This window comes from Pelophylax lessonae (assembly GCF_965119305.1).
Source record: "Pelophylax lessonae genome assembly, chromosome: 12".
In the NCBI taxonomy this organism is placed as follows: Eukaryota; Metazoa; Chordata; class Amphibia; order Anura; family Ranidae; genus Pelophylax; species Pelophylax lessonae.
The window spans coordinates 55,423,887-55,440,000 of record NC_138779.1 but is presented as its reverse complement, the minus strand read 5'-3'; the positions used below and the strand labels follow the sequence as shown (position 1 = coordinate 55,440,000).

At 42.5% G+C, this 16,114-nt stretch overlaps 1 protein-coding gene across 1 annotated transcript in view; it reads right to left on the bottom strand.

Moving 5' to 3' along the window:
- VSIG2 (V-set and immunoglobulin domain containing 2) overlaps nt 1–16,114 on the bottom strand; it is a gene marked incomplete at its 3' end in the record, with an annotated part of 50,259 nt that overhangs the window by 31,571 nt on the left and 2,574 nt on the right. Inside the window, exons 2-3 of the mRNA XM_082273537.1 lie at nt 12,049–12,212; nt 2,527–2,734 (exon numbers count right to left, since the gene is read on the bottom strand). Coding sequence (XP_082129663.1) covers nt 2,527–2,734; nt 12,049–12,212 — 372 coding nt within the window. The remainder of the gene's footprint in view (nt 1–2,526; nt 2,735–12,048; nt 12,213–16,114) is intronic.

Below are 16,114 nucleotides of genomic sequence, written 5' to 3'. Positions count from 1 at the left end.
GAAGAAGATAGTGGGGGGAGAAGACCAGAGGAAGAAGACAGCGGAGGGAGAAGACCTGAGGAAGAAGACACCTTGAAGCTACGAGGGGGGACATACTTCAATAATAAAAAAACATCTTTGTTTTATGTAACACTACACTTCTTTTTTCTGGGTGAATGGGTAGGAGTACAATGTACCCCATACTCATTCACATGTGGAGGGGCCAGGATCTGGGGGCCCCATTGCTAAAGAGGAGTTCCAGATTCTGATAAGCCCCACACTGTTTTATTTTATAAATTCGGCGTGAGGTTTCTTGCATACCAGAAGCATCGGGAATTGTTTTGATTGGTCAAAGGACAAGTCCCAATCATCTCAAAGTTGGATCCTGTTCATTGAAGTCGCATGGAAGTCAGACATGAAGTCACAGGACAAAGTCGGATCAGAAGTCATACTACCGCTAGTCTTAATCACTGTCTCCGCCAGGCAGGGATGGCTTTTTCCACTCGACCCCTCCCCCCGCCAGGGGAAGATAATTGCTTGGCAGGAGGGATTTCCCTGTCAATACTGTCTATGTAGATGGGGGAATCGTGCAAATTTCTTTCCTGCAACCCGTGTTTGTCTATGGACTGCCTAATTCTTAGACCCTAGAAATCAGTTGACTCACCCTTGATAAAAGAATGGATTACCCAGATAGGCAATACGTTATGTCTTGAAAAGTACATTTAACAACATAAAGGGTGCCCTAGTAAATTTGATAAATTATGGCCCCCATGATTGGACACACCGGGGGTTATCCCTGGTAGATCTAATTCTGGATAGGTTATTGTAAATTAACTATTCTGTTTTATTTATTTGCAAGTACATTTCTTGCTGGTATGCCATCTTCAGTTACCATTGTAGGCTCATGGTGTAAGTGCCATAAATGTCAGTATGTTAATATGCGGTGATGTGACATTGATGTATGATGGAGTTCTCTAATGTATGTACATGTTGTACAGTAAACCCCCCTCCATTGCGGGGGTTACGTTCCGGACCCAGCCGCGAAAAGTGAAAATCCGCGAAATAGAAAAACCCTATTAAAATGCATTGTAGGCATGTTTTTTTACTGTCACTGTACGTGTAAAAGCATTTTAAGGTCTTTAAACACACTTTTAAAACAATAGAAACTCATTTAAACACATAAAAGATACTGAGAGACATAGCAAGAGCTATGGAAAACACAAAAATATTTCATTCTTAATGATTTATATAGTAAAATAACATTACAAAAAAAAACGCGATATACCGGGACTGCAAAAACTGAACCGTGATGGAGCGGGGGTTTACTGTACTTACTCTGGAACATGTAATCTTTTAAATATTAAAAATCTTTTTTAAATAAAACTTCTTTGAGATAAAAAAAATATATTTTTATAGTTACATTTTTTATATCATCTTCCCATATTTTCTATCTGTACTTGACTTCGTAAAATTGTTTAGTATATTCCTGCTGTGCAAGGCCCTGCCACAGTGAAAACGTAGGAGAAAACAATAGAGGGTTCTCAAAGTTGCAGTTCGAGAAAAACTCCAAGGTGTTTGTGAGTGAAGAAAGCTGTGTTTTAAGTTTCTCTGTTTTTTTTTGTCATCAGGTATTGGAGTTTGAGTTCCAAAGTGTTTTGGGTGGGACAGAACCTTCAATCCCGTATCCAGGTTTTGCAGGGTCACAGGTACACAGGTATGCAGGGTCATTATAAGCCAAATCTGAGCATAGCTCAAGGCTCCTATTTTGGAGACAAAACACCAACCAGGAGTCAGGAAACTCAGCCAGGGGTTTAGGTGTGTCCTAGCCAGGGCTTTTTTTCTCAGAGAAAAGATACAGGAACTCCCTCTTTTCGACTTACCCCTTGTCTCCGCCCCTACCTACCTCTGTGAACCGTTCCTTGGTTCCACCCACTACCCACCTCCCAGTACCATCCCTTTTAGAAAGTACAGAACAAAGTAACATTTGTGGTACTAAGTAATTTGTATGGAATTTGTTAATGATAACAAAAAAAAACAGTAAAATAGATCCCATGCAGCCAACAACAATAGATCCCCCAGCAACAATAGATCCAGCCAGAAACAATGGGCCCTCAGCAGCAACAACAGATCTCCCAGCAGCCAGCATCAATAGACTGCTGCCTAAACAGTATATCCCTCCCAGCAACAGCTGACCCCTCAGCAACATAAGACCCACCCCAGCAACAATAGGCCCCCCTGCAAAACTAGATCTCTTCCAGAGACAATAGATCCCCCAGCAGCCACATTAGATATTCCCAGCAGCAATAAATCCTCCTGCAGGAATAGATCCCCTCCAGCAACAATAGGTTCCTCAGCAGCCAGCATCAATAGACAGTGTAGCACAACCCAGCACTCCTTGCCATTACATACATTCAGGGCTGGAGGTGCCGGAACTGCGTTCCCCCGCGTTCCCGCTGAAAAAAAGCCCTGGTCCTAGCACAGACGTCAGATTGCCTCCTATCAAGAGATTCAGCACCCTATACCTTACTTCTACTTTCTGAATCTTACCCAGAACGGAGAGCTGTACAATGCCGGAGCCGGTGCCGCTGAAATCTGGTGGGTTGTTCACTTCACAGATGTAGGAGCCATTATCTGACCAGGCGATATTATTCAACTGAATGGAAGCCACTCCGGAGGTTGGCTGTTTCTGGACACTGCTTAGCCTGTCTGCCTGAGATCCGGGCTTGTATGTTGACCCGCCTGAGTAGTAATATATCTAAGTAATAGAATAACAAGTCAGTAACAATATTCCCCATGGACAACCAACAACACATTCTAGATTCTAAAAAGAATCCCGAGGGAGGGATCCTAGGCTGCATTCACACTTGAGCGTCACGTTTTTTACCATTTTGCGCATATTTCAATGCATGTTTATGCCCGTTGTGTTACAGCGTTTGAGCTTCAGGCATTATTGTATTAACCTAAAGAGAACAGTTTAATCTATGACATCACTTGTTGCTGTGTGGCCATATCAGCTTAAAACCGCACATAAACGAGTGACAAAACGTGGGTTCAAGCTTCGTGCTACAAAATGCTTCGGTGTAAACAGTGCCTGAGGGGTCCTGAAAGCGTGTATCTTTATTAACATATAGGAGAACTCCACTTTTGTAAAAAACAAAAACAATGTAGCATATAAAATTTGCTACACAAGCCATTTTGTAATTGATTGTTATTAAAAATAACCTTTCATTTCAATCTGAAGTCGATGTCATTTTCTAAACAAAATTATGTAATATGGCAACCTCAAAGCATTTTGTACACCACTGATATACAGAATGACCCCAAAAATGTCATTTCTTCTGCATTAAAATACAAGTTCTGTTTTAGGCATCCCCTGAAATATAAATGTCATTTTTGGTTAAATAATCCGTTCTCTACTTTTGACGTATGAGATATGTTGATAATCTGACTGGGTTTTTTTTTATGTCAAATCCCTTTTCTTATTTACTATGTTTTGTATACTTTGTCTCTCATATACTGTCTTTGGATCCCTCAATTGTGTCATACATGTGGTATATAGCTACTCCTGGACTTTTGTATTTGTAATGATACCCTTTATGTGTCTTTCTTTTCTTTGTCTTGGAACATTAAAAAATGTAATCAAATTTATATTAAACACAATTTTTAGTTGGCTATGTCATACCTAATAATAATGGGCATCATGGTCTAGAGCAGCCAAACTCCACCAGGGTTCCTGTGAGCTGTTGCTGTTGCTGATTGACCCCACATTTATTGGTGCCTTTATAGTTCTGGGGCCAATGCCACTTGGCAAGGCCAGAAGTATGATTCCAATTAATTCTTTAGTATGTAAGAGTGGCTTCCTGACTACCACTGCAAGGGGGACATTCTTCCTACTGATCAGGCCGCCATTGTAAGGGCCATTATTGCCATCGACTCCCAATGAATTGGTTTTAGTAGGGGTTCCTGGAGATCAGAAAATTATTTTTGGAGTTCCTCTGGGGTAAAAAGTTTGAGAAAGGTTGGACTGGTTGAGCATCGCATACTGGCACATTATGAAATACTTACCTTAGAAAGAAACCCTCCAGTGGCGTGCTGGCACGGTTGAGAGGACTGACATTTTTCCCCGGTCTTTCTTCCGGGTTCAATGTGCTGTGAGTGGCAGGAGCCACTATGACATCACTAAAATTTAAGTGGGAGGAACAAAGCAAGCAGCCTGAATATTTATGAGACTCCAGGTAATCCTTGGGTAGGTGTGCCCAGAAGGTGGTGGGAGAGCTTATAAATAATCTGGGTCCAGTTCTGCTGGAGGGGAGCCCTATATAGGAGATGCACCCCCGGAGCAGCTTTCTGGTAGGATTTGTAGAAAGACACCAAGGTCCCAGCTAGCCTAAGCTGGGGGGCCTAGTCACAAACTGAAATCCAAGTATTAAAATGGGTCTCCAATAGCTTTTTAGGGGGTGCGATATATATATATATATATATATATATATATATATGTGAGTATACCCCTCACATTTTTTGTAAATATTTTATTATATCTTTTCATGTGACAACACTGAAGAAATGGCACTTTGCTACAATGTAAAATAGTGAGTGTACAGCTTGTATAACAGTGTAAATTTGCTGTCCCCTCAAAATAACTCAACACACAGCCATTAATGTCTAAACCGCTGGCTACAAAATTGAGTACACCCTTAAGAGAAAATATCTAAATTAAGTCCAATTAGCAATTTTCCCTCCCCGGCGTCATGTGACTCATTAGTATTACTGAATGGGGAGGAGGTGTGTTAAATTAGGTGTTATCGCTCTCACTCTCTCATACTGGTCACTGGAAGTTCAACATGGCACCTTATGGCAAAGAACTCTCTGAGGATCTGAAAAAAAGAATTGTTGTTCTACATAAAGATGTCCTAGGCTATAAGAAGATTGCCTAGACCCTGAAACTGAGCTGCAGCACAGTGGCCACGACCATACAGCGGTTTAAGAGGACAGGTTCCACTCAGAACAGGCTTTGCCATGGTAGACTAAAGAAGTTGGTGCACATGCTCAGCATCATATCCAGAGGTTGTCTTTGCTAAATAGACGTATGAGTGCTGCCAGCATTGCTGTAGAGGTTGAAGGGAGAGGGGGGGCAGCCTGTCAGTGCTCAGACCATACGCTGCACACTGCATCAAATTGGTCTGCATGGCTGTCGTCCCAGAAGGAAGTCTCTTCTAAAGATGATACACAAGAAAGCCGCAAACAGTTTGCTGAAGACAAGCAGACTAAGGACATGGATTACTGGAACCATGTCCTGTGTTCTGATGAGACCAAGATAAACTTATTTGGTTCAGATGGTGTCAAGCGTGTGTGGAGGCAACCAGGTGAGGAGTACAAAGACAGCGTGTCTTGCCTACAGTCAAGCATGGTGGTGGGAACGTCATGGTCTGGGGCTGCATGAATGCTGCCAGCACTGGGGAACTACAGTTCATTGAGGGACCATAAATGGCAACATGTACTGTGACATATTGAAGCAGAGCATGATCCCCTCCCTTCAGAGACTGGGCCGCAGGGCAGTATTCCACCATGATAACGACCCCAACACACCTCTAAGACGACCGCTGCCTTGCTAAAGAAGCTGAGGGTAAAGGTGATGGACTGGCCAAGCATGTTTCCAGACCTAAACTCAATTGGGCATCTGTGGGGCATCCTAAAATGGAAGGTGGAGGAGCACATGGTCTCTAACATCCACCAGCTCTGTGATGTCATCATGGAGGAGTGGAAGAGGACTCCAGTGGCAACCAGTGAAGCTCTGGTGAACTCAATGCCCAAGAGGGTTAAGGCAGTGCTGGAAAATAATGGTGGCCACACAAAATATTGACACTTTGGGCCCAATTTGGACATTTTCACTTAGGGGTGTACTCACTTTTGTTGACAGCGATTTAGACATTAATGGCTGTGTGTTGAGTTATTTTGAAGGGACAGCAAATTTACACTGTTATACAAGCTGTACACTCACTACTTTACATTGTAGCAAAGTGTCATTTCTTCAGTGTTGTCACATGAAAAGCTATACAGTAATAAAATATTTACAAAAATGTGAGGGGTGTACTCGCTTTTGTTAAATACTGTATATGTATTGTGAGGGATTAGCTCGGTGGTAGGCGTGGATGACTCCTTGGGGAGTGCGTTTTCACAGAGAAATAGCCCAAAAGTGCTTGCAAACAACAGGTTTATGGTTTATTCTAATGGTGTTTTCTTCACCAGGCTGTATGCAGCAAAACATCCAAAATAAAATAAAACAGAAAATAAATCCTTGCCTCTGTGGGCGGCTACCTTCTCACAACTGGAACCTGCCTAGGTGTCTGTCTCCAACCTACCGTCGGGCAGACTTCCTTGTCCTCCAGCGGACACTCAATAGTCCTTTTATAATAGCTTCACAGGGCAACACAGTCCTTTGTTTCTTTCACATCAACAGTTCGTCTTCTCACCTTTGAGACGTATTCACCCTTGGTTACCGTCCCGGGCACACATCACTCCGGGGGGTCTTCTCCCAGGCCCACACATCCTGTCGGGAGGCACACGCTGACTGTCCTCCTGCTCCCAGCCCACATGGCTTCAGGACACAGCTTCTGGAGGCAGCAAACAATAGGAATTTCTCTGAACAAATTATAGAGCCTTAACTCCCTCATTCTGAACAGGTGAAGGCCTTTCAACTTCCTGCTGGCTAGCTCTGTAGCCAACACCCTAAATTAATTAATGGACTTTCTAAATCAGGTAGAAATGTATCTCCTTCCTGTGACTACATTCCCAGATTTAGCTGACTTCCTGTTACATACCCCCCCCTCTTGTTTCAACCCTAGGGTTGGGACACATATTTCCAGGCACGCATGTGTCAGGCACTGCTGACTCACTGATAAGCCTCCTATTATCCTCAAGCTTCCGGATGAAACTGTTTTGTCATCTTCATTGACGGATTTCTCATAAATGCCACACAGTTTGTCTCTCATCTCATATACACATTCTTCAACTGCATTTTTGGCATCATTTTGCTCCTTCTCGTTTCTGTCATCTTCATTGACAGCTTTCTCATAAATGTCAGACAGCTTGTCCCTCATAACCGTCTGTCCAATCCACCATGGAGGACCGTGATCCATAGGCAACTCAATTGGGCTAGTCTTAATGTCTTCAACATTCTTAAGACGCCTCTCTCTGCAATCCATAAATGTTTTCCACAAAACTTTGAGAACCTTTGCTTCACTAAGCTTTGTTCCAAGTAGGGACTCTTGACATCCCTCTGTGACTTGAGTTGCCTCTCCATACATCTGTACACAATCATTGACTTTTTGTTGTAAAAGGGAATGATCTTCCTTCTTGAGCTTTGCTTGCTCTAAGATGCTGTGCAGAGGATTTTCCAATTGAGACAACAGGCTGTCACACATTTCTTCAAAGTGACCCCTGTTCCTTTTCCCAGAGATATCAATATCATTCACCAAACATTTCATATTCATAGGCAGATCTGAAGCATTTGCACTCATCAACTTCTTAAACTTTTCGCCCTCCTGAGCGAGTCGCAGTAAAGGCCTACTATTTGATTTGATATTCAGTTTATATTTCTTGCCAAACTCTTCACAGAAGAAGCCAACCAGAACATCATCAACTTTCCTTCCACCAACATAGGGGTCAAAGGCAACAACACAGTTGAACCCAGCGATCTGGGTGGTATCCATTATAGACCTCCTCTCTGCATCAGTGAAGAAGCATGGAACTGCAACACATTCTTTTACAGGTTTCTTCAATGCACTTTCTGCTGAACTATTTGACCGCTCAAGGTCACCTAGTTCTTTTTCTCTATCTGAATTTCACATGGAATGCATCTCAAGATCACGATCAAACTTCTGCCACCCGTCTTTCACCAGTTCCATTTTGGAAACACTCCCTGAAAGGCACTTATTCATTTGCTTCACGTTTTCACCAACAGCCTTAGTTTTCTCCACTAGGTTTTCAGCCTGAACTGAGAAATCACCACATTTCTTACTCAGCTCCTTTGTTTGCTGAAGTTCTAATGATACATTTTCCAATGCTTGAAGTTTTTGAAGGAACGGTTTATTCCAAAGGGGTGATTCAAGCCACATGTCGTCACATTTCTGAGGCTCACTCAGGACAGACCCCAAAACACTGATCCTTTTAAAAACTGCATCAGGCACACTATCCCCTCTTTGGGACAGATCCTCTGTTGCCTGGAATTCCTCTTCCAGTTCCTGCAACGGAATCTTCATCTCTTCTACTTGCTGTTCTAAGGCTCGCTTAGACTTTTCTAGCTCCTGAACGCTTTTCACAACATCATCCTTGGAGCTGACCAATTCTTCCATTTCTGTACGCAGCTGTTTAACACTTTCTAGTTCAGCCTTACACTCTAGAGCTTCCTCCAAAGAGCGAGCCAAGAACAGGGCTTTGCTCTCGTTATCACGCACCTCCGTTTCTGCACGTGCGCGTTCTTCTGCATATTTTGCAGACACAGTCTTCTCTTCACCAAGCATCTGATCAAACTTCTTTTTCACATCTTCAACACACTGTAATGAACCAACGCTTTCTTCCATGCGTTTTTTCATAACCGCTATCTGAGCTTGCAATGTTGCGACTTGCTCTGATAGGTTTTTCTTTGCTTCCGCCTCCTCTTTTAATTGTTCCAGGAAGCCATTTTTCTCATCTTCCATTTGTTTGAGCTTTGTGCTAAAACTCAGCCTTTGACACCTCTCTTCCTGTAAGAGTTCCTGCGTGTCTTGCAGCTGCGATTCCAAGATAGAAAAATCTTCCGCAATTTCTCTAGATTTGCTGTCTGCTTGAGAAAGCTGATTTGTAACATTGTCCAACTCAACCTGCAGTCGGTTTGCCTTCTCTGACAGCTTAGCACACAATCGGTCACCTTCTGACACCTTGACTTGCGATTCCAGAAGCTGTGCCTCTACTTTTTCCCTCTTATGTTCACAATCTTCTTTTCCCTGCATAAGAGCCTTCACCTCATTGGCTAGCATCTGGGAATAAGAATGTAATTCTGCCACACAGGCTTCTTTCTCCTTTAACTGCTGCTGGACACGTTGGGCTTCCCCTTTCCAACTTTCACAGTCCGCACGCCATTCATCTACCACATTGCTCAAAGTGGTGAGCTCATACAGAGTACTCAGTAATTTAGCCTCTCTTTCACTTTTCTCGTTGTCGCTGAGAGACAATGTCGTTTTCAGAGCGACATTCTGTTCCTGCGACTCCTGCAGGTCTATTTTTGTAGCTCCCAAAGACTGAAGACTTTTTTCCAGCTGATTACGCAACTCCAACATATCAGCCATACTTTGCTTCTGCAAAGTCTGAATTTCACTTTCCTTTTCCATGAGGATGGTATCTTTCTCCATTATAGTCTCTCTGCGTTTTTGCAACTCGACCAAAAGAAGAGCAGTGGATTCTTCCCACTGTAACACATGAGACTTGAGTAGTTCATTCATTTCCTGCAAGTTTCTATGCTCCATTTTAAGCAATTCCAAGGCTTGTTCCTTTTCTTCCATTTTCCGTTGCAAGGCATCCAACTCAGCCCTGCACACATACTCGGTTTCCTCCAAACCGATGGCCTCCATTGGCTGCTGGCGTCTCTGTTTCCAGCCTGCCATGCTCTCTTGATGAGCCTTTTGTTGAGCTGCAAAGCTCTGCTGAAAATCCGCATTTGCCTGCTGTTGAGCTGCATTTGCTTGCTGTTGAGCTGCATTTGATATAATCAGAGGTTTCAACATCTCCTCCATTTTGAGTTTACTTTTCATCTGAGCACACTGCGTCTCCATAGCGGTTTCATCAGTGTTGCTAGGGACAACAACCTTCCTCTTTAGTAGACTCTCTTTAGGCATGGATGGGGCTGGTTCAGACGGCAACATCCCCTCCATCCATAGAATCCGGTCTCTCATTTCATCTATCTTTGCATTCTTCAGGCGTTTTGAACGCCCCATCTTCAATAACTCCACAAACAAATTTTTCACAGTCCAGCAAAAATTTTTCAGACCACTGTCTCTTTAACACATGTAGTTTTTCTCTCTCTCTTGCAAGATCTCTTTTCCTGCACACACAGTTTGTGCAGTCACTTGCACCAGACACAACAAAGTTCATCAAATAATTTTGAGACCGCTGTCTCTTTAAAACACTTTTTTTTTTTTTTTTTTTTCTGTCAGGATCTTCTCTCCTGCACACATAGATTGTGCAATCTCATGCACCAGACAAAGTTCATCAAACATATGCACTCCATTGCAGGGATCTCTGCTTATGCCCACTGCATACCTCCACCATATGTGAGGGATTAGCTCGGTGGTAGGCGTGGATGACTCCTTGGGGAGTGCGTTTTCACAGAGAAATAGCCCAAAAGTGCTTGCAAACAACAGGTTTATGGTTTATTCTAATGGTGTTTTCTTCACCAGGCTGTATGCAGCAAAACATCCAAAATAAAATAAAACAGAAAATAAATCCTTGCCTCTGTGGGCGGCTACCTTCTCACAACTGGAACCTGCCTAGGTGTCTGTCTCCAACCTACCGTCGGGCAGACTTCCTTGTCCTCCAGCGGACACTCAATAGTCCTTTTATAATAGCTTCACAGGGCAACACAGTCCTTTGTTTCTTTCACATCAACAGTTCGTCTTCTCACCTTTGAGACGTATTCACCCTTGGTTACCGTCCCGGGCACACATCACTCCGGGGGGTCTTCTCCCAGGCCCACACATCCTGTCGGGAGGCACACGCTGACTGTCCTCCTGCTCCCAGCCCACATGGCTTCAGGACACAGCTTCTGGAGGCAGCAAACAATAGGAATTTCTCTGAACAAATTATAGAGCCTTAACTCCCTCATTCTGAACAGGTGAAGGCCTTTCAACTTCCTGCTGGCTAGCTCTGTAGCCAACACCCTAAATTAATTAATGGACTTTCTAAATCAGGTAGAAATGTATCTCCTTCCTGTGACTACATTCCCAGATTTAGCTGACTTCCTGTTACAGTATATACGCACACTATATTGCCAAAAGTATTGGGACGCCTGCCTTTACATGCAAAAGAACTTTAATGGCATTCCAGTCTTAGTCTGTAGGGTTGAATATTGAGTTGGCCCATCCTTTACAGCTATAACTGCTTCAACTCTTCTGGGAAGGCTGTACACAAGGTTTAGGAGTGTGTCTATGGGAATGTTTGACCATTCTTCCTGAAGCGGATTTGTGAGGTCAGGCACTGATGTTGGACGAGAAAGCCTGGCTCGCAGTCTCCGCTCTAATTCATCCCAAATGTGTTCCATCGGGTCAAGGTCAGGACTCTGTGCAGGCCAAGTTCCTCTACCCCAAACTTGCTCATCCATGTCTTTATGAACCTTGCTTTGTACACTGGTGCACAGTCATGTTGGAACAGAAAGGGGCCGTCCCCAAACTGTTACCACAAGGTTGGGGGCATGAAATTGTCCAAAATGTCTTGTTATGCTGACGCCTTAAGAGAGCCTTGACTGGAACTAAGAGGCCAAGCCCAACCCCCTGAAAAATAACCCCACACCATAATTCCCCCCTCCACTAAATGATTTCAACCAGTGCACAAAGCAAGGTCCATAAAGACATGGATGAGCGAGTTTGGGGTGGAGGAACTTGACTGGCCTGCACAGAGTCCTGACCTCAACCCGATAGAACACCTTTAGGATGAATTAGAGCAGAGACTGCAAGCCAGGCCTTTCTTGTCCACATCAGTGTCTGACCTCACAAATGCATTTCTGGAAGAATTATCAAACATTCCCATAGACACACTCCTAAACCTTGTGGACAGCCTTCCCAGAAGAGTTGAAGCTGTTATAGCTGCAAAGGGTGGGCCAACTCAATATTGTACCCTACAGACTTAAGACTGGGAAGCCATTAAATGTGCGTGTAAAGACAGGCGTCACAATACTTTTGGCAATATAGTGTGTGTGTATATGTGTATATATATATATATAATTTTTTTTTTATTATGAATGCCAACTTGAATTTCTTTAGCTTTGAAAAACAAAAATCTATACATGTATACAATTAAAAAGAAGGAAACGGGACAGCTGACCTGTTTGCCGTTTGTTGGCTGGGTGTTTCCAGGAGCGAATTTCCACTCCACCACAAACTGACTGCCAACGGTGGTGGAGTATGTGCATGGCAGGATGACGTTCGCCCCCACTTTGCCCACAACCACTTTCTCTGGGATTGTAATTGTCACAGACAGGATGGTGTCTAAAAAAAAAACAACACATAAATAATACAATCAATCTTTGAAATCTCTCCTATGGTGGTCACAGTTGGATGAATATGGTGATTTGCGGCACGTTCATACCAGGTGCTGTGGGACTGCACTACGCCACAAGATGAGACAAAATGCCTTGTCTTCTATCAGGCCAGTTTGCACCACTGCGTTGCAGTGATGTGCCCTGATAAAAGTATGGCATGCATTACCTTTTTCAATGAAACACAGTGCGACACAATCCACTGCCTCTCATGCTGCGGACACAAAAGTGTCAAAAATGTCACTTAGGGGTCCGATCTGTCCGCTGCCATGTCGCAGTCCCGCTAAAAATCGCAGATCACCGCCATTACAAATAAATAAATAAATAAATAAAAATTACATAAATCTTTCCCCTAGTTTGTAGACGCGATAACATTTGCACAAACCAATCAGTATACACTTATTGGGATTTTTTTACCAAAAATTTGTAGCGGAATACATATTGGCTTAAAATGATGAAAATATTTGATTTCTAGTTTTTTTTTTTATTGGGAATGTTTTATAGCAGAAAGTGAAAAATATCGTTTTTTTTTTTCCAGAATATTCGCTCTTTTTTTGTTTATAACACAAAAATTAAAAATCGCAGAGGTGATCAAATACCACCAAAAAGAAATCTCTATTTGTGGGAAAAAAAGGACATCAATTGTATTTGGGTACAATGTCGCACGACCGCGCAATTGTCAGGTAAAGTAACACAGTGCCGTATCCCAAAAAAGGGTCTGGTCATTAAGGGGGTAAAACCTTCCAGGCTAAGAGTGGTTAAAGTGCACTGCTTTCCTGCCTAAATATTTGTACTTTTCACTCAGCCAGTTGTGCATTTCACACTCTATAGCTACAGAGTGACACCATTCATCATCAGCTCATCAGGCTGTTGCTTCACCTTTTACTGTCCAATCACAGGCTGGGGGAGGGACAAGACCTGGAAGTGTTACTTAACTGTAGCAAAGAAAAATCAGGTCTCTTCCAATGCCAGACGGAGTGTGCTATGTGACACAGCTGTATAAATCTCAGGACTGGATGGCCAGAAATACAAATCCTTTGGCAGGTAATACAGCTCTTTATAGGTATTTCATTTTATCCTGGAGTTTGCCTTTAAATAATGCATTAATAAATCCTTACATAAGCCCAGCAATGATGGACTCATAGAATGACTTTGCTTCACTTTTCACTTTTCTCTGCTCTTTTCCAGTTTAAACTTCTTGCAGGGATTGAAGAATATTCACAAAGATAATGTGGAATTAAGTGTAACCGAAATAAGCTTTCCTAAAATACATTATTTAATAGCCATTTCCGGCAGATCATAAAATATTCTGTTCCAAAATCTAAAATCGGCTCTGCTAAGAAGGAACACAAAGACGTCCGTCTCCGGAGAGAGCAGCCAGCACAAGATATAAAAAGTCTCCAATGGGAGGCGTCATCTCTTCAGCCACTTCAGATCTCGTATTATTACCAACCCCCATGGACCACAGCAGCCCTTACATTGGGACTGTGACCCTGTATGTGCGCCAATAATTTTGTCATTACTTAACCACTTGCCGACTGCTCACAGTATATTTACTGCGGCAGTCAGCCCCTCACAGGCAGAGCGACGTAGGTCTACATCGCTAGCCTGTAAGGGTCTCAGGAGCGAGCGCGCGCCGCCGGAGGCGCGATCCTGTGCGGCCACGGACCCCCCCGCGCGTGCGACCGGCGGACCCGATCGTCCGCAGGTCACTCACAATCGTCGGTGGAGAGGGAGAAAGGCAGGCGGCTAATGTAAACAAGCCGCCTGTCATTCTCCCCTGTGTAGAAATAGTGATCATACGGTTCTACTATGTAGGACCGTTGATCACTGTTCCTACACCTCAAGCCACAGCCAATCACAGTAAGAATCACGCCCCTAGGGACACACATAACCCCTCCCTCTCAAAAAAAGTTAACCCCTTCACTACCAGTGTATTTTTACAGTAACAGTGCATATGTATAGCACTGATTACTGTAGAAATGTCACTGGTAACCCAAAAAGTGTCAAAAATGTCAGTCAAGGGTCCGATCTGTCCGCCGCAATGTCGCAGTACCGCAAAAAAAAAACGCAGATTGCCGCCATTACGCGTTAAAATAAAAACAACAAAAATGACAAAAATCTTTCCCTTTGTTAGTAAACGCGATAACTTTTGCGCAAACCAATCAAAATACGCTTTTTCCAAATTTTTCTACCAAACATATGTAGCATAAAACAAATTGGCCGAAAATGTTAAAAAAATTTAGATTTTTAATTTTTTTTTGGGGAATTTCATATAAAAAAATTTGAAAAATATTGTTATTTTTGCAAAATTGACGCTCTTTTTTTGTTTATAGCGCATGATCAAAAAATCGCACAGGTGATCAAATACCACCAAAAGAAAGCTCTGTTTGTGGGGAAAAAAGGACACCAAATTAGTTTAGGTACAGCGTTGCACGACCGCGCAATTGTCCGTTAAAGTCCCACAGTGCCGAATCGTAAAATAGGCCCTGGTCAGGAAGGGGGTAAAATCTTGCGGGGCTTAAGTGGTTAAAGTGGAACTTCACTCTCCCAATCAACACTGACTGACTTATGCTGCTAGCATTACTGTATTAAAGTGTATTGTATTTGTACTGTCTACCCTCAAGTTGTAAAGCACTGCGTAAAATGTCGGCGCTATATAAATCCTATATAATAATAATTAGTAAAACTTTTTTTTTTATTTCCTCAATTACTTCCTGTTTTTTTGCCTAGGCAAATGATGTCATAGATCCCAGGAGTCTTCAGGAGGGGAGGAGGGGAGGAGAGGAGGAGGGGTTTTCTCAGTTAGGCACACTCTCCTGCATGCATGCTTCAGCTAAGCACAGATGGATTCCAGGAAGTAAATGCTACATAAATCATTTGCTCTTAATCAAGATGGTTACGGCCAGAAATGCTAGGAGGGTGTTTTTCAAAGCGATTTCTTAACAGAATAAAGATTGGAAACATGCATGGATGGAGGAGTTTGCTTTAAATATTAAAAATGAATTAAATAGTGTTGTTTTTGGTTTGTGGTGCTCAGATTCACTGCAGATTTGCTAAAAATAAAAAAAAAATTCAGTTGTCTTACTAAGTCAGCAGATAAAAATATTATTTTCCTCCCCAGCCTGAGTGTCCCCAGTCCGTCCCTTTTATTAACTAGATTTCAGTTCAATCATGGAGACTCAGCATTCTTTAATATGGTCACAAATACAGAGGATGAATCTCCTTAACTGTGACACAGAATGCAATAAAAACCTGACAGGGGCTCTAATCCATCACCACTCTATCCAAAACTGAAAACAAAAGTAATGCCTTAATATATACTGTGTGTATATATATATATATATATATATATATATATATATATATATATATATATATATATATATACGCATGGTATTCCGATTCTTCCTGAATTTAACCACTTCAGCTCAGGAAGATTAAGGCTGGCCATACACTATACAATTTTCTTGTTCAACTTTCCTTTAGATTTACCAAAACCATGTAATATATGGTCAAACCTAAACACTTTCAATTTGTATGCAATCAGGCAGGCCCTTGCACTACGTAGTTTAAGGTAAATCTAAAGGAAATTGAATAAGAAACTTGTATAGTGTATGGCCAGCCTTACCCTCCTTCCTGGCCAGGCACTGAGTTACTTTAACCACTTAAGGTCTGGAAGGTTTTGCCCCCTTAATGAAAAGGCCATTTTTTGCGATTCAGCATTGCATTACTTTAACTCACAATTGCGCGGTTGTGAAACACTGTACCCAAATGAAAATGAATGTCCTTTTTTTCCCAAAAACAGAGCTTTCTTTTGGTGGTATTTGATCACCTGTGCGATTATTTTTT